The sequence below is a fragment of the Mobula hypostoma genome, chromosome 25 (genome assembly GCF_963921235.1).
Source record: "Mobula hypostoma chromosome 25, sMobHyp1.1, whole genome shotgun sequence".
NCBI lineage: Eukaryota > Metazoa > Chordata > Chondrichthyes > Myliobatiformes > Myliobatidae > Mobula > Mobula hypostoma.
The window spans coordinates 26,746,513-26,765,912 of NC_086121.1; the positions used below are offsets into that span (position 1 = coordinate 26,746,513).

Consider the following 19,400-nt stretch of genomic DNA (forward strand, 5'->3'; position numbering starts at 1 on the left):
CAAATGCAATTTGAAGAACAGTTTTCCTGCAGCTACACATTATTTCCAACTTGTGCTGAGATGGATAGCCTGAACAAGGAGAACCTCTTCAACACCAATCATGCCAAGCACTCCTCTGCCTCAGTCTGTCGTTCCTCCTGCTCTAACTTCCTACCGGTGAGAAGCATACAGAGAAATTGACTTTGTTTTACTAACGTTAAACTTGCCCTGCAGTGAGAATGGAAAACAGAATAGGTTCTGCAGATGCTGGAAATCCAGAGCAACACACACAAAAAATGCTGGAGGAACTCAGCAGGTCAGGCAGCATCTATGGAGAGGAATAAAGAGTTGACATTTTGGGGAAGAAGCCAGAATAAGAAGGTGGGGGTGGGGGGGGGGTGGGCAGGAGTGCAAGCTAGAAGGTGCAAAGGTCAGAGAGTAGCAGAGGTCACAGAGGAGGAGGAGGAGGAGTGAGAGAGGGTTCCCATTGAAGAGAAGATTTTTCAGGGTGGGCATAGCTCCAAGAGACTCCACATTGGAGCAGCAAATCATAAACACAAGAGATTCTGTAGATACTACCCCTCCATGATCTCTGCTGCTCTCCGACTCTCGTCACCTTTAGCTTGTACTCCCCCCCACCTTCTTAACCTGGCTTCTTCCCCTTTCCTTTCCAGTCCCGGTGAAGGGTCTTGGCCTGAAACGTTGGCTCTCTATTCCTCTCCATAGACGCTGCCTGACCTGCTGAGTTCCTCCAGCATTTTCTGTGTGTTGATAAGGATGAAATTTTCTCAGCACTCCTCAATCCATGAGCCTAGAATTAACATTGCAAGGAACGGACACTGACTTAATACCTTCCCAATAGACAGTATTGATGAAGATTATTTAGACTATTTACAACCAACTCTCACACTAGCTTCTCCCTACAATTGCTGGTGTACCTACAGATTGTGTGATGACTCAGTTCATGTGTCATTCCCCATTGGCCAGTTTTGTTTTAAACTGGTTGGTGTTGGTTGATTTTCCCAGATTAGGTGTTCTAACTTTAGCCCACCTAAGATTAGACACTTTGAATCCAAGCTCAGAGCCAACAACCCTGACTGGTAAAATAAAATTGTTATGAAAACAGCAATGAAGACTCCTTCTACGTCTGAGTGCGATGATATTCCTGAGTCTCCACCCAGGACTTGCATAACTGACGGCAGTGAAAACTGAGACGGAGTTTCTGACACGATGAACACCGCCAGAGGTGGAGGACCTTCATTTCTGCCCGAAACGCCAGCGGCGTAACGGGCAGTACGTACGTGTGGAAGATCATAGCCCCATATCCAGACTTGTGCAACAGTCCAGTAATGGCTGCAATTTTCTTCCAACCAGCACTTTCAGTTGCTTACCACTGAAAGAAAAAGCAGCCTGTGGCGGAATTCTGAGGCCACCATCCTCCGCAGAAAGAGTAGCACCAGCTTTTCAGTGGGTCTATTTATTAGTATGTACAGGTAATTAGATAAACACCTCCTGCTGGAACTAGGAAGTCACTCGAATGTTTTGAAATTAATCAAAACGTACTGTAGGTATAAATCATTACACCATTCACCAGCCTGAGAAATAATTAGGATCTGACATTTCAGCAGCAACTCATGAGAATCACTAACGTACTCACACAGCCCAGCAGTCAAGAGGAGTGCAGAATCAATGGGCTGATTTATTGGTTCCTCTCTGGAATAGAACGAAGACACTACCTACACATCACCTATCGATTGCTTCTCCGCGTCGCCAAATTTTGCTGTTAACCCTTCCACGGCTTTGGAGACACTGGTCAGGTATAAGCAAACTCAGGGGAAAGCACCGATGTAGATGACCAAGGAGAGAGGGATTTCAAGCAATGACTCCAGGGGCTGTTCTGGTCACCACGCTGTAATAGAATGTGGCTAAGCTAAAGAGGGTGCAGAAATATCGCCTGGATTGGCGGGTTTGAGTTATCAAGAGAGGCTAATAGGTAATATCTGTTTTCCTTGAAGCGAAGGAAGCCGCGTGGTGACATCCCTGGGTCCATGGACCCTTTAGTTAATGGTAGGGGTCCATGGCATTAAAAAAATGTTGGAAATCCCTGTGACAGAGATACATAAAATCATGAGGGGCATATAATCGGGTCATAGCCACAGTCCGTTGGAAATAGAGGGGATAAGTTCATATGTTTATGGTGGGAGGGAGGAGATTTAAAGAGGATCGGAGGGTATTTTTCCCTACATGACGCATATTAAGTATTTGGAATAAGCTACCACAGGAGGCGGCGGTGGAGGCAGTAACAACATTCAAGAGGGATCTTGATAGGTACTTGAATGAGCAAGGTCTAAATGGAGAAACCCCGCTGGTTTCCTTGGCTGCGCAAGTCTGGGGAATAAACACTCCGATCCCGCCTAACCCGTGAGATTGAGATGGCTCTCCCACACCAGACCCCGGTTTGTGTGGATGCTGTGTAATTTGCTACCCTGTTACAACTCAGTGCCAAGAAATAACAGACAGCACACTGCATACAACTAAAGGAATTATTATTTATGAATCTTACTTAGCTAAAGGGTTAGCAAAGAAAAGAACAGTAAACAAAAAGGGCCTATTATAATTTAACAGTCAAATGTGCACAAGCTGGAGCTCATCTGGACCTTCTCTGTCATTCACGTGCTGGGCCCTCAATCTGCGCGAATGCCCACACCACCTTCCGAACGTCGCTCGCAATCCATCTCAAACAAACAGGTCTCCCACCAGGTCGTATCCTATGACCAGCTGTCCCCAGCGTCTTCTCTCTTCATCTCCCACTGAACCAAAGACCCAAGACCAGCCTTATTGTCCCTCACCAAACGCCTCCACCCAGTTCCACCATCCTAATCGGATGGTACACATTCCTCATCATCCCTCAACTTCAACAATAACCCAAGCAGGCTGAAAGCAGAACAGCAGCTCTTACAGAGCGGCTAAATGAAATACCTACAGCACAACAATAAAGATGTGAACCAGGGCATTACATGGACATGAAATCAATGCAGGCATCTGGGATTGGTAGAGAGTTATGATCCAGAGGGATGTTTCTATCCCATACAGCTCTGAATAAAAACTGCAGCAATTCCCACTGAACACCATCCCATCGTGAGAATCTCCCCCACTCCTCAAACCCATGATATTGTGATCTGCTTCCATTTGCCAACATTCTGTTTAATACCACCTGCCATCAATGTCAGTCTTCTGACAATGCACGGTGTGAAAGAACAAAAACATTCACTTTTGCAGCACCTTTCCTGATCTGGGGATGTCAGGGTGTTCTAAAGTGCAAATTTGTTTATCAAATAATCTTTAGAAAATCCACACAAAGCACACCACAATTTGATTCATCTATTGCCCAACATATTCGACTAATGCCTGGTTCTAGTCTGCTGCTAATCCTCAGCTGTGCCTGTATCAGGTTCAATCACTCTAACCCTTGCCACACTAACCCAAGTTCTACCCTCATCCAATTTAACTGGTTTCTTTAGAAACAAGCTTCCATTTGGCTTCTATTGGCTTTACAACACACAATAAGTCAAATAGGAACAGCATGTCTTTTTCCATCCTCCAATTTTGCAATTTCTTCTAGCACTGTGTGTCAGAACAGTCCTTCTTCCAAGCCTCTTCTGCACCTTCGTTCCACTCTTTTGTAGTGGCATCTTCCACTGTTCTCCTTAAACTGACCTAACTTGACAGGGTCCACGATGCCATGGGCTAGATGCTCACCAAATGGCACTACTTCCTCAGGAGGCTAAAGGAATATGTCCTCTTTGATCCTCATCTATTTTTTTTTATTTTTGCGACATAGAAGAAATCATATCTGGAGGCCATCACATCTTGGTATATCAACTGCTCCACCAGAAACTTCAGAGAATTGTAGACAAAACTCAGCACATTACAGAAAGCAGCCAGCATTATCAAAGGCTCCACCCTCCACACACACTCTCCCTTCTACCAATCAGGCTGAAGACGCAAAACTCTGAAAGCACATACAACCGGTTTCGTGGGCAGACTCTGCCCTGCTGTTATAAGTGTAATGGACTGGGGTTCATATTTTTCACTGTCATGCTGTTCTGTGCAAGATTCTTGCTTCCCACTAATGTTTGCGTTACTGTTGAAGACAGTAGGTAGGAGAATTGTGTGCCATCCAATTAGGCTGGTTGGATTAAGGGGAGGTTTCTCTGGTGAGGGACGCTAAGGTTGGGTGTGGGCTTTTGTCGGAGAGAGATGAAGAGAGAAAACGCAGGAGAGAAGAGGCCGTACGATTCGACCTGGAGCGGGGCCGTGATTCAACGAAGCCCGGGCTGATCAATGGAGGATTGGAGATGGGGAAACCCTGAGCTCCAACTTGTGCACATTAGACTGTTTCATTAAAATGGCCCTTTTTTTTGTTCTTTCTTTACTAACCCTTTAGTCAAATTAAGAATTATAAAGCTAAATCTTTAAATTGTATGTGGTGTACTGTTCGTGGCATTACTTTGTAACAAGGTAGCGAATTACACAGGGTTCACACAAACAGGGGGTTTTGGGCTGAGCTCGTGTCTCAATCTTACACGTTTGGCGGGGCCGGAGATTGGTTTCTTCAGCTGTGTAAGTCTAGGGAAGACAGAGTGCCTCATACAGCTATTGAACCTGGTTGGATAAGAGAGACTCTTGACCTCACAATCTACTTCAATATGGCCTTGCACATTATTGTCTGCATTGTACTTCCTCTGAAACACTATTTATTCTGCATTCTGCTATTGTTTCCCTTTGTACTACCTCAATGCACTGATATGATACACTGATCTGTATGGATGAAACGATTTTTTCTTTGTACCTTAACACACATAGAAACAATTAACTAATTTACCATCTTCTCTTCTACCTACACCAATGGACTTGCCAGCAGGAGCTGCAAGCTAACAATCTGAACTCCCTGGTGAGTGTTTGAGCAAGTGCTAGACTACTAGAGGAGGCACCTTGTCAATATAGAATTAGACTGAAGTCTCGCCTGTCCTCTTTGTTGTAACAAGTGATCCCGTTGAGTCATTTTAACCAAAGTCCCTGAAACGTTAGTGCACTGTTGCTTACGGGAACTTGCTGAGAAAACTGGTTGTTGCAACAAAAATTACTCCATCATCCGCAAAACATTTGCATGTACTAAATGAGCCAAGGTCAGAATGAAGCGATGAGTTGGGCGCAGGACTGGTGGGTGAGGCACATGGAATTGTCTTCCGTGGAATTATGTATTTAGCAATACAACATGGAGTAGACTCTTCTTGCCCTTTGAGCCACGCCACCCCAGCGACCCCTGACAAACCTGATTAACCCTGATCTAATCCTGGCACAATTTACAATGACCAATTAGCCTAGCCAGTACATCTTTGAGCTTTCATTCACAGGTTCCTTTCTTACGAATGAGAGATATTACAATTCCTTTTTGTCACAGTGCACATTGTAATTCTGGCAAGAGGCGAATTCTTTGCATTTACATTTCTCTCTGCATACTCAGGCTGGCTCTCTTTGCACCCTTTGACAGTTTTGTTCTGAATTCTCAGCATTTAGGCATCATTTGCACAGAACTGTGAAAGCCCGTCTGTGGCCCCAGCAGCAAGACAGTCAACATGACATATTGAGACTCCACTGGGAAACATCAAAGTATCCATCATTTGGCTGAAGCAGACATCCATTCTGTCCTGACACACAAACGTGCCCGTAACAGGAGTGCCGGGAACATGGAGACGTTCTTGCCTGCATGTGACGGAGATTAAGCTGCACAAAGATTAAGCTTCTCCAGGGCATTTTTGCATCAAATCAGACCACCAGGACACAGAATCCAAATAAATAACCTCTGGGTAATCAGCGCACCAGATACCCATGACACAGCATACTTTAAACAACTTTGATCTGACGCAGTACATTATCACAGGTGCTGGCCATCTTCTAGCTCAGGTAGGCATTCCTCGTGTGACAAGCACCAGCCATTGGCTCTGTCTACCAATCATGCACTGTTCTTGTTGGGAAGGAAGGCAGTGGGAATCCTAGAGGATTGTTCCTGGACACCACTCCTAGCGAGAAGCCAAGCTGGCTTTTTAAATTTGCCTTTACTGACCTCAGTTGTAACACACATTCTGTGGTGCAAACTAAGCAGAGGTAACCCAGCGTGAACCAAAGGAAGCTGAGACTTTGATATAATTTGGAGGCACATCAACACATTACCCAAAAGACGTTAGGGGTTACTGGTGGTTTCAGAGACCATTTTAGGTTCCTTCAGATAGCTTTGATCAGGACGTGCCATTTGCTGCCTGATGTATGTGTCTGTATATTTCATATCAAAGAATGTGTAAACTATACAACCTTGAAAGAGCAAGAAACCTGAAGAAGCCCAATGAAAAAAATAAAGAGCAACCTCCAATGTGTAGAGAAAGAGGAATAAAAACACAAACCATGCACACAGAAGTGAGCAACAGCATTCCGAACCAAACTGAGTCCTTAGATCCCAACTCCCAGAGCAGCCTAAAGCCCCTGTCTCAGTTCATCATATTAGCGAGGCAAATCTCCATGAAGTGAGCAGACATGAAGCCCAGGTAGTCTCACGGCCTCGACACAAGATCAGCCCGACCCTTGCCTCCGGTCCGGACACCCTGCCTGTCCAGTCTATCTGGGAAAGTGAGATTAGCATTTGGCCTAATCCCCAAGATCAGGTACGGGCGCGTCATGCAACCAACCAGGAATTTAGGGCCGCCACAGTCCAAGCATCTGACTGACTTCTTTGTGCAGGAAGTTCTTCTGCTGCAGCTGCAACCTCTCTCGTCCCAGAGAAGCTCAAACACACACAGCGGGAGCGCTGCTTGTCACTGGCCGGTTTATGTGACAGCTGCTCATTGTCTCCTGAATGGGGAGCTACAGCAAACAGAGGGGCACTGGGGGAGGGGAGTGCGAGGTCCGTGGGCGCAGATGGAATGATGAATGGGGGTGGGGCAGTGAGCAGAAGAGGCAGGACACTGGAAAAGCAGCAGAAAAGTAAATGGAAACATGAGGGACATTGGAGAAGAGGAGAGAGAACGAGGTGGAGCAAGTGCGAGGAAGTGCAAGAGACAGAGGGGGGGTTCCAGAGAAAAAAAGAGAAAGAGCACGAGAGTGTGAGAGAGAAAGAATGAGGGTGAGAGAAAGGGAGAAGCAGAAAGAGAGAGGAAGTGGACAACAGAATAGAGAGGATGGACGGGGAGGAGTGGAGTAAGTGAGAAAGGGGCAGGAAGCGGAGAGGCCAAGAGACAGTGACAAGAATGACAACGAGATCACAGAATTGCTTAGAGAGTGAACAGGAATATTAAAGCAACATGAAGAAGTGAACATTTGAAAGAGTTGTTAATGGAGAGAAAGACAGACCCTTAGGCTAGGTGCTTAAAGTCCAATTGCTTCAAGCACTGAGCCTCAAGAATAGGCTGGCCCTCAGTTTAATCGTGTTACATTGATGACAGCTTTAACACAACGTCCTGAGAAAATGAAAGAATCTGGACTTGGTGAAAGGCACAGGGGAAATTGGGGAAATCAATTTCTACCGCACACTCTGGCAGTAATATACAAGCCACAACCATCAAACCACACATCAGCCACCGCAATGAAAGGACATCAAACACATTACATACTGACACAGATACTCTGATCAGAGCTTGTTGCTGTTCGCCTAGTCTTTACAGCTGTTCCTGCTCTCCTGTTAAAAGACCCATCATTGAGGAATGATGCCATCACCAAGACATTCTTACATACAGCACAAGACAGGCCCTTCCGCCCACAAAGTTGTGCCGAACATGTCCCTACCTTAGAAATTACTAGGCTTACCTATAGCCCTCTATTTTTCTAAGCTCCATGTACCTCTCCAAAAGTCTCTTAAAAGACCCTATCGTATCCGCCTCCACCACCGTTGCTGGCAGCCCATTCCACACACTCACCACTCTCCACATAAAAAACTTACCCCTGACATCTCTGTACCTACTCCCCAGCACCTTAAACCTGTGTCCTCTTGTGGCAACTATTTCAGCCCTGGGAAAAAGCCTCTGACTATCCACACGATCAATGCCTCTCATCATCTTATACACCTCTATCAGGTCACCTCTCACCCTCCATTGCTCCAAGGAGAAAAGGCCGCGTTCACTCAACCTATTCTTATAAGGCATGCTCCCCAATCCAGGCAACATCCTTGTTAATCTCCTCTGCACCCTTTCTATGGCTTCCACATCCTTCCTATCAGAACTCGGGAGAAGATGGCAGCGCAACAACAGCGCGCGCAGCCTCTCCGGTGATGAATATCTGTTATCTGTCAAGTAGGGGACCGTGCACAATCCTGATTTGATGGGAGACAGACGTGAGTGCATAGCGGAACATCTGCAAAACTTCTGAAATGTCTGCTTTGCTACCGCTGCTACTGTGTGGTAACCGGAATCTCTGGAGCTGAAGGTCTCGAAATCCTCGGCTTTGCATGTTTCAGCGGCCGGGGAGAGGCTGAAGGCGCTCGGCAGAGGATGGCGCTCGGGAGGCTGTATCGAGAGGCTGGTCGGAAGCTCGGAGTTTTCGGACGGATGGACTCAGTGTCGGCTGTGGTCGGCTGCTTCCAAGGTATCGGCAAGTTGACGGTGCCTGGAGGTTTATGGCAGGGAGTTTCTCCCTTTTGCCGCCGCTATTGGGGACTCGGGACTCGATCAACTCGGGACTTTGTGACTATTTTCTTTACTGTACCTATGGACTGTTCTTCATCAAATTACTGTATTGCTTTGCACTGCTGTAACTATATGTTATAACTATGTGGTTTTGTCAGTGTTAGTCTTTGGTCTGTTTTGTTTTCTGTGATATCATGCCAGAGAAACATTGTATCATTTCTTAATGCATGTATGCATTTCTAAATGACAATAAAACAGGACTGAGTGTTCTCATAATTTAAAAAAAACTGAGCACAGTACTCCAAGTGGGGTCTGACCAGGGTCCTATAAAGCTGCAACATTACCTCTCAGCTCCTAAATTCAATTCCACGATTGATGAAGACCAATACACTGTACAACTTCTTAATCACAGAGTCAACCTGCACAGCTGCTTTGAGCGTCCTATGGACTCGGACCCCAAGATCCCTCTGATCCTCCACACTGCCAAGAGTCTTACCATTAATGCTACATTCTGCCATCATATTTGACCTACCAAAATGAACCACCTCACACTTATCTGGGTTGAACTCCATCTGCCACTTCTCAGCCCAGTTTTGCATCCTATCAATGTCCCGCTGTAACCTCTGACAGCCCTCTACACTATCCACAAAACCTCCAACCTTTGTGTCATTAGCAAACTTACTAACCCATCCCTCCACTTCCTCATCCAGGTCATTTATAAAATCATGAAGAGTAAGGGTCCCAGTACAGATCCCTGAGGCACACCACTGATGACCGACCTCCATGCAAAATATGACCTGTCTATAACCACTCTTTGCCTTCTGTGGGCAAGCCAGTTCTGGATTCACAAAGCAATGTGCCCTTGGATCCCATGCCTCCTTACTTTCTCAATAAGCCTTGCATGGGGTACCTTATCAAATGCCTTGCTGAAATCCATATACACTACATCTACTACTCTTCCTTCATCAATGTGTTTAGTCACATCCTCAAAAAATTCAATCAAGCTCGTAAGGCACGACCTGCCGTTGATAAAGCCATGCTGACTATTCCTATTTATATTATACCTCTCCAAATGTTCATAAATCCTGCCTCTCAGGATCTTCTCCATCGACTTACCAACCACTGAAGTAAGACTCACTGGTCTGTAATTCCCTGGGCTATCTCTACTCCCTTTCTTGAATAAAGGAACAACATCCGCAACCCTCCAATCCTCTGGAACCTCTCCCATCCCCATTGATGATGCAAAGATCATCGCCAGAGGCTCAGCAATCTCCTCCCTCACCTCCCACAGTAGCCTGGGGTACATCTCATCCAGTCCTGGCGACTTATCCAACTTGATAATTTCCAAAAGCTCCACCACATCCTCTTTCTTAATATCTACATGCTCAAGCTTTTTAGTCTGCTGCAAGTCATCACTACAATCGCCAAGATCCTTTTCCATAGTGAATACAGAAGTAAAGTATTCATTAACTACCTCTGCTATTTCCTCTGGTTCCATACACACTTTCCCACTGTCACATTTGATAGGTCCTATTCTTTCACGTCTTATCCTCTACCTCTTCACATACTTGTAGAATGCCTTGGGGTTTTCTTTAATCCTGCTTGCCAAGGCCTTCTCATGGCCCCTTCTGGCTCTTCTAATTTCCTTCTTCAGCTTCTTCTAGTTAGTTTTATAATGTTCTACATCTCTAACATTATCTAGCTCTCTGAAACCTTTGGAAGCTTTTCTTTTCTTCTTGACTAGATTTATTACAGCCTTTGTACACCACAGTTCCTGTACCCTACCACAACTTCCCTGTCTCATTGGAACGTACCTATGCAGAACTCCACACAAATATTCCCTGAACATTTGCCACATTTTTTCCGTACTTTTCCTTGAGGACATCTGTTTCCAACTTAAGCTTCCAATTTCCTGCCTGAGAGCCTCATAATTCCCCTTACTCCAATTAAATGCTTTTCTAACTTGTCTGTTCCTATCTCTCTCCAAATCTATTGTAAAGGAAATGGAATTATGATCACTATCTCCAAAATGCACTCCCACTTAGAGATCTGACACCTGACCAGGTTCATTTCCCAATACCAAATCAAGTACAGCCTCCCCTCTTGTAGGCTTATCTACATACTGTGTCAAGAAACCTTCCTGAACACACCTAACAAACACCACCCCATCTAAACCCCTTGCTCTAGGGAGATGCCAATCGATATTTAGGAAATTTAAATCTCCCATCACAATAACTCATTATTATTCTTCTCAATTATCCCTCATTAATTGTTTATTCACAACTTTTTCCTAAAAATCTTGAGACACCAAATGACAGATACAAGAAGGAAAACAGGAATAGACCACAAGGCCACTTCTGCTGGCTCCATTATTCAGTACGACCACGGCTTTACCTCAGCATCCCTCTCCTGCACTAATCCTGTATTTCTCAATTCCCTTAATACCTCTTTGCTTGTATGCAGTTGGAGACTAAGCCTGCACAGCACTCTGAACTGATTCCACAACCTACACTCACAAGAACTCTACAAACCACATTCGCAGTATTATTTACTTTATTTGCACAGTTTGCTGTCCTTTGCTCATTGGTTGTTTGTCAGTCTGTGTGCAGTTTTTCCATTGATTTGACTCTATTCTCTGTTCTACTGTGAATTCCTGCAACAAAATGGATCTCGAGGTCGTGTATGACGACATATACACACGTACTTTGAGAATAAATTTCATTCGAAATGCAATATATTTGGCTTGTACACTTTGCGTCAATCCATTTATTTATTTATTGAGATTTCTTCAAGCCATGCCGCCCAGCATTCCCCCAACTTTTAATCCCAGCCTAACCACGGGACAATTAGCAATGATTAATTAATCTACCGACCGGTAGGTCTTTGGACCGTGGAAGGAAACTGAAGCCACCCGGAAGACGTACAAACTCCTTACAGGCAACGACAGGAATTGAACCCAGATCACCAGCACTGTAAAGCGTTGTGCTAACCATTATGCTACAGTGCCGCCTAATGCTAGCAGTCACTCGCTTACAGGCTTTTCTTGCACTGTACTCAAACTCGCATATCCCACTTATACCTCCAACCCTTGTCATTTATTTTATTTGAATTTAACATGATTCCGATTAAACTAAATCATTTTCAGCTCTCGTAAAATATTTATAATATTATGATCACTATTCATTGAAGATTCTTTAACTGGATGAACATCAATTTGCCCTTTCTCATTTCACTGTACTGAAATCCAAAACCTGAAAGGAGTGCTACATTAATTTAGCTGGGAATCGGGTGGTAGAGGTGGAGGGGAGAGTCAGTAATATAACTGGGGAACAACTGACCCCATGAGCCAGAGGACTTCCCTCCACCTGCCTCACTGGATCAGTGGATCCACCCAGCTTTGAAACTGGTCAGGGTAGCGAGAAATAGGAGCATCTGGATGCCCGGAAGGAACAGGCAGGAATCAAGAACTGGACAGCAATGAAAAGCCACTACTCCGTCTCCCTGAAAAACTTACAAGAACTTTTGAGACAAGAGATCTGTGGCTCAGGAACAGCAAGCACAAAACAGTGTCCGTGTCGGTTTAGTTTGACGCTCCCTGTTGTCAGGGAGCTATCAGGTTCTTTGAGAGTTGATACCTGCACCAGGCTTTGGACATGAAAAGAAGGTTTGGATATTCCATTATAACTGCCAGCTTACAATGAATGCAAGGCAGCAGAGCAGAAAGCAGAGAGTGCGATTACAGGTCTGACTGGAAGCTCCTCAAGTAAATACAATAACATGGAGGAGAGAGGCCTACTGGAGGTCTGCCTTGTGATCCGCAGCTTGCCTGTCACAGCTATTCCAGTGTAGACTCTTTGAAAATCCGGATTCGAGCAAGAGATATTAAATGAGCCAGATGGCCTTCGCAAGGAGGTACCCGTCTGCTCCCACAGTAGGATGCCACCTGCTCGTAATGCAAAGGAGTCATGGCTCCTCTCAACAAAGGGGTGGTGCACAAAAGAGTCTGCTGCTGCCTGACAGGGTTTGATCCTGACCTCTGGTACCATCTCCTTCTCGTCATGACAACGGCATATTTCTGGATGATTTCTAGGTTGCAGGGACACAAAGGAAGTGGGACAGGTGGGATTGCTCTGGGAGCCAACTTGGTTAAATCCGATGGGATGAGTGGTCCCCAATGGTGCAAGGAATATAAGATGTCGATTTCAAAAAAATGGTGCAAGAGAAATGGTGGTGGATGAAAGCGGGAAGAGTTTAGGGAGTTACAACTGGCCAAGACTTACACTTCAGAGGACAGGACTTCAGCTGACAGAAAGCAGAAGGAAAGTTGTTCGAAACATTTCGAATGTTGAAAGAGTTGGGCAGAGTGGATGTGGAGAGGCTGTTTCCCTTGGTGGGTGAGTCCGGGACAAGAGGCCACAGTCTTAGAATTAGAGGGTACCCATTTAAAACAGAGATGAGGAGAAATTTTTTTAGCCAGAGGGTCGTGGATTTATGGAATTTGTTGCCACACACAGCTGTGGAGGCCCAATCATTGAGGGTGTTTAAGGAGGAGATTGATAGGTATCTAATTATTCAGGGTATCAAGGGATATGGGGAAAAAGCCGGAAATTGGAACTAGATGGGAGAATAGTTTAGCTCATGGTGGAGTGGTGGAGCAGACTCGATGGGCTGAATGGTCTAGTTCTGCTCCTTTGTCTTGTGATCTTGTTCATATTCACAGCAACAAGAGAAGCAGTACATCACAGTGCTTATCCTGCGTATGTTACCTCCTATGATGTAAAAGATTCTCAAAGAGAGGCACGTAATGAAGTTACAGGTGCACAGGCAAATCCAGGAGGGAATAAGATAAATCACCGGACGCAGCCCTCACTACAGGGAGTTAGATACAAAGCAGAACCAACCAGTACAACCTGCTTTACACCAGGAAACTCGCAGGCAAAAAACTGAACGTACCTGTCACATGATGCTGGAGCTCATCAGATCTCACGTCACAGTCGTCTGCAACAAAAAAAAACACAAACCCGTTAACAACGTTGCACGCAAAATACAAAGCCTGCGCGGAAATGAACAACAGCACTGGGTTTCATTCTGAGTTGTGAAGGCTGAAGTGCAGAGCAGACACACATACTGTACAAGCCGCTGACCATTTACAGAAGATACCCCACGTTCAGTAATATATGATAGTATTAGGCTGCTCACAACCCCAGAACAAAGACTCTGGGGCAACTGTAAAGACAGTCTCAGGCACTGTTCTTTGTCTGCGCATCTTGCTCTGGAATTGCTGCATTTGTTGTCAACGGATCTTAACTGGGATTAAAGTTCTTTGGTTGTGTGTGTGTGGGGGGAGGGAAGAGTGGGAGGAATTTTGCAAGTGGTACTTCACACCAGCCCCTTCTGTGGAAGGTGGAGATAACTACATCCTAAGTGGTTGCCGAGTTTCCTTTTGGGATATTCCACAAACCCAAGTGCCGAGAATGCACGTCTCCACTGGCTGAAGAAACCGAGATCAGGGTGCCATGGTCATCCCTTGCCACAGCTCCCCAATTATCCTACTCCCCTCACTGTCATTTCCCAATGCTTCTTCTCCCAAGACATTATTCCACAGTATGTAGCCAATTGCTTCAGTGGATTCTGCCTCTGGTCTCAATCCATAAAGCTCTCCAAATCTAACAACACTGTGCAGAGAGAGAACACAAACATTTGCTTTCACTATTTGCAATCATAAACTTATTTTAATTTCTTATTTGGTCAGGGCAATTCCATGCCTCATTCAAAACACATTTATTAAAGTATGTATGCAGTATACAACCCTGTGATTCAACTTCTCCTCAGACAGCCATGAAGCAAAGAAAACCATTGAACTCGTTCAAAGAAAAAAAAAATCAATCCCATCCCCGCACAAATATCAACAAGAACATCAAATCCCCCAGTGTAAAATAACACATGGTCAAACAGCAACAAGAAAGAACGAGTGAAAACACAAAAATTGAAGAGTCCATATTCAGTTAATCAATGTCAGAAGATTGAAGTACAACAATAGAAAGTAGAGATGTTATACTCTTGTACAGAGGACCAGAGGCTGACAGGTTCACTTCAACAGATATGTGAAGGATTAGCAGTTTTATATCAGAATTGAACTTGGGATATTGCAAACGGGCTTCAACATGCTGAATTAGAAAGAGGAGGAAGGAACAAAGACGGTTTGCAATCCTACCCATGAGCCCTGCCAGAGAGACAAGAGTGTGTGCAACTTCTGCTGTACTGGGATGGAAAGAAACTGGTGAGACAGGGGAAGAAAAGGGGGGAGATATGAAGGCTTCCCTTTCAGACAAGGCCAGATAATCAAGTAGCAAACTAGATCTCACATGAACTGACAAGCTGATATCTGCCTTCTGAGCTCCACAATCGCAGGCTCTGTAAATCACTCTCTCCCCAGCACATCATGGGCTCCAAGGTACTGCAGTTCATTTTAAAGAAATTACTTTTCTTACAAAGAAAGTTATATGCAGAATTGATAAATGATATGTTCCAATGAAATGCATTTCATGGTTCAAAAATTTCCCAATTCAATAAGTATCTCGCTTCAATAAACTGGGCTGCACTGCACAATTCTACAAGCTGTGGTTTCCAAGATACGCCTCAGGTATTTTTGAAAAGCTGCAGCTTTGTGGCCATGTGCCGATGCTGTACAGTGACTCCCCTAAGCTGTCCTGAGACAAAGCATTTGAGAGATGAGACGCTTTTCACCCTTGAATCACGGCTACCTTGTTGGGTCTGAGGTTCCAATGAATATTACAACTTGCAGACTGACTCACACCGTGCTCTCCGTCGGTCCTGTCAGCGAACTCTGGCGAGGATTCACTGCTGTGGCAAAAAGATCAATGGTAGCTCCTCACAACACCAATGCATTTATATTACAGGATGTGGTCATCTACCAGCAAAGCCAGCATTTATTCCTCACCCCTATCTGCCCTTGAGAAGGTGGGGGGGGGGCGAACCACCTTCTTCAATTGCTGAGATCGTTCTGAAGATGCTACAGAGGTAGCAGATCCAGGATTTAGACCCATTAACGAAGGCCATTCAATACATTTCCAAAACAAGATTGTGTGAGACAGTGGAGAAAAGACAGTGGTGGTCCAATGTCCCCACAGCCCTCAAGTTTCCTGGCCATGGAGTTCATTGCTTTGGAGGGTGTTGTCTGTGGACAGGTAACTGTGGTTCATTTTGCAGATGCTACCTGGGGGGGATCTCTTACAATTATAGATGGATGATTGATGATTGGTCTAGACTCAGTGGGCTGCAGGGCCTGCACCTGTACTATCTCTCTCTTTATGTCTCTACAATCAACAGAAACCAAAGCTCTACCTCTCCCACCAGCGTCTGCGGTGTATTGATTTGCCCTGACCATGTCAAAGGAGCCGCAAGCTAGAAGCTGTCCTCCTACAGCGCAGTTTACAAGTTGATGAGTCTCCCACCACCCCACAAACCTTCTGGCAGTGACACCAAATGAAGGCAAAAGTGAAAATTTCAGTCACGATGACAATGTGGGTGGTACACCAGGTCAGCAGTGGGTTAGCAAAATACTAATACACCGCCAGAGTTCAATTACCCCCACTACCTGTAAGGAGTTTGTTTGTTCTCCCTGTGACTGTGTGCGTTTCCTCCGGTTTCCCTCCACGTTCCAAAGACATAGTACGTTAGCACCAGCAGCAGTTGACACGTGTGCATCACAATCCTTGCTGATCTGATCTGACGCAAGCGACACCTTTCACTCTACCGTATGTTTCAATGTACACGTGACAGGTCTTTAAATCTGTCCCCAGGGTGGGTTACAGAACCAGAAGGGAAAAGGCTGAGGTGTGTATCACCCATCCTATCCTGCCCTCTCATTCGGAAGTCCGTACTATGAGGGTCAGCTGGCTCTAGGCATCCTCTTGAGCCTTGTAGGGCTCTCATCGGAACATGACACAAAACACACACGTTACATCAAATGATCTTGCTCAGGAGTCAAAGAACCCACATGTTCAGGATCCTTCTCACAGGAACACTCACCCTCTGACCAGTTTGGGAGCACATAGCTAGGGTAATAATGAACTGCACTACCACCCACACCACTCCTCTGCCAAATCCAATTCATACACGAAAACATCTCTCAATTATCAGGAGCACAGAAATTCAAGTTCTGCCAGCTTCTACCGAGCAAGGTCAGCGAGGAGCTCCCCACCCCCTCGCTCCTGTTCAGCCCAGCACCACTGAGTGCTGTTCCATAAGGTTGCAGTGATCTTCCTTGTTCTCAGCCAATGATTAAATGAATGCGTGTTGTAGGACTTAGCACATTGGTAACACCACATTTCAGGACACATGAATTACTTGGGCAGTGTCTGCCTTTCACTGGCCTCCAACAAACTGGCGGAATGGAGTTCCCATTACAATTACTAAAGAGAGTGAAAACATAGTCTACCATAAACTGGTGGCTTCAATACACAATTTACCAAGTGTAGACATCAGCCACAACATGGCACTTCACAAGCCAACCACTGATAAGGCTACAGCCGACGGAAGAATGTGTACAAAAATTCCTGTGAGGACTAAACTGCCTCAGATTTGCAGTACCGAAGCCAGTCAGAATCAGAAACTCCCAGAACTTATTGAAACTCAGGTGGCAACGGGGAAAATTGCCTTGGCAACCAGCCACAAGTAACCTGAAGAGTTTATCCTGCATTGTCCGCATTGGCTGCCATGGGCCTGTGGGGAAAGGAGCACAGTTTTAAGATTCGGTTTTTGATTCTGGTGGAGAGCTGGATGAAACTTGGCAGTGGGTGAGAGAAAGAAGGGAGGTAGCTGAGTAGCTTCTGCACTTGTCTCCAGCTATCTGGACAACGGCTTACACGTGTTCCAAGACACAAGGAGTCACAAGGGTTTCAGAGGCCACTCCAGAGACAAGAATATTAAATGTACGCTGGCTTTCAAATGCGGTACCAAGAGAGTACTGTACTGTCAGATGTCCTGATCAGATTAGATTATTACATACACCAGGGTGCAATGAAATTCCTTGCTTGCATGAAGCTCATGAACAAAAAGATTAAAGATAACAGATACAACAATAAATACAGCAACGAGTGCCAGATGACAGAAAGGAGCAAGGTACAGCAGAGTGATGCCCATCTTAAGAGTGACTCACTGAACTGGAACCTGCCCCACTTAAGTGGACGATTAACACCCCCCCCCCCCGGTACCATTTTACAGAACCACCAACCATTCAATCACAACTACAACATGGAGATTGTCGTGCACACGCTAACAGTAATATAATGACTTTAGGACACCATGGGCGGCCATCACGACGTCATTAAAGCTCAGAGCAGAGTTCAGAGTTCAATTCTGGCGCCGTCTGAAAGGAGTTTGTACGTTCTCCCCATGACTGTGTGGGCTTCGTCCGGGCACACTGGTTTTCTCCCACAATTCAAAGACGTATAGGTTAGTAAGTTGGTAGGCAATTGTAAATTGTCCCGTGACTGGGCTAGGGTTAAATAACTGGGTTGCTGGTTAGTGCAGTTTGTTGGGCTGGAAGGGCCTGTTCAACAATGTATTTCTAAATAAATAAATAAAAACTTCAGCCTGCAAAAGGCACATAGAGGGAAAAGAGTCAATTCAAATTGTAAACAATTTTTAATTTTTGGGTAGTGTTACTTCTGTCTCAGGGAACACCCATTTCTCTTTGATTTACTAAAATGGACCCCGGGTTTTGTACTATGAGGGTGCCATTCTGCCTTATGCTGTTATCTGGGGCTCAGCCAGACACTAAGCTAGCAGCTGTCTGTCTGAGAGCTGTTCTGTGCTCTAGTTTAGCGATTATTAGTATCCTGCTGATTTTTTCCACATCTACTCAATAATATATGTGCCCTTGAATAGTACATTTTGTCGGTAATAGCCAGAAATTAGTCAGACATGGTCAGAAGAAGGCTATCATTTTTTACTGCTGCTCTTCCTTCCAGCTATTAAGCAGGCTGTCAGCGATGTGGCAGACTGCCATCAAGTCAAGCCCATGTCTTGGCAGATACTCACCCCTAGCCTCCAGGTCAATTCAAATGTTTAGTAGGATATCCTTGTTCATTTCTGCTCAGCAAGTTTTGTGCTTCAAAAAGGGAATGAATGATCACTGGGGTTGATCTAGCACTCTCAGATCAGTGGGGCGGGGTGGGGAAGGGAAGGGCGTGGATAAATTGCAAGCCAGGCATGGAGTAAATACACAGCCCGATGAGCCACAAAGTGATCGGGAACAGTGCTAGTGATTACACTGCTCATTGGATTCTCCCACGTCAGAGAGGGGATAGGAGCTACTGAAAGACACAGCAAAGGGATAGGGCACAAGAGCACAAACAAGAGAAAGCCTGCCATTGCTGGAAATCCGAGCGACGCACACAAAATACTGTAGGAACTCCGCAGGCCAGGCAGCATCAATGCAAATGAAAAAGTACAATAGACGTTTCGGTCCTGCCGAAGGGTTTCAGCCCGAAACGTCAACTGTGCTTTTTTATTTGCATTGATGCTGCCTGACCTGCTGAGTTCCTACAGCATTTTGTGTGTATTGCTAGACAACAGTAACCCTCTTTCTGTAGAAATCTACATTTTTGACTTGTGTGAGCTAGGTTAGTGAGCTGCGGTGGGGGAGGGGGTGTTGGAGCGTATATGGACAATGTTCAGTTTCCAGCTCTGATTTCAATTCTGAAGTGGCAGCCACATCTTTTC

The 19,400-nt window shown here is 45.3% G+C and overlaps 1 protein-coding gene across 3 annotated transcripts in view; it reads right to left on the reverse strand.

Moving 5' to 3' along the window:
* LOC134337820 (kazrin-like) overlaps positions 1–19,400 on the reverse strand; it is a 719,044-nt gene that overhangs the window by 342,748 nt on the left and 356,896 nt on the right. For all 3 annotated transcript variants that reach the window (XM_063033089.1, XM_063033088.1, XM_063033091.1), the window contains one exon: positions 13,605–13,649. In XM_063033089.1, coding sequence (XP_062889159.1) covers positions 13,605–13,649 — 45 coding nt within the window. The remainder of the gene's footprint in view (positions 1–13,604; positions 13,650–19,400) is intronic.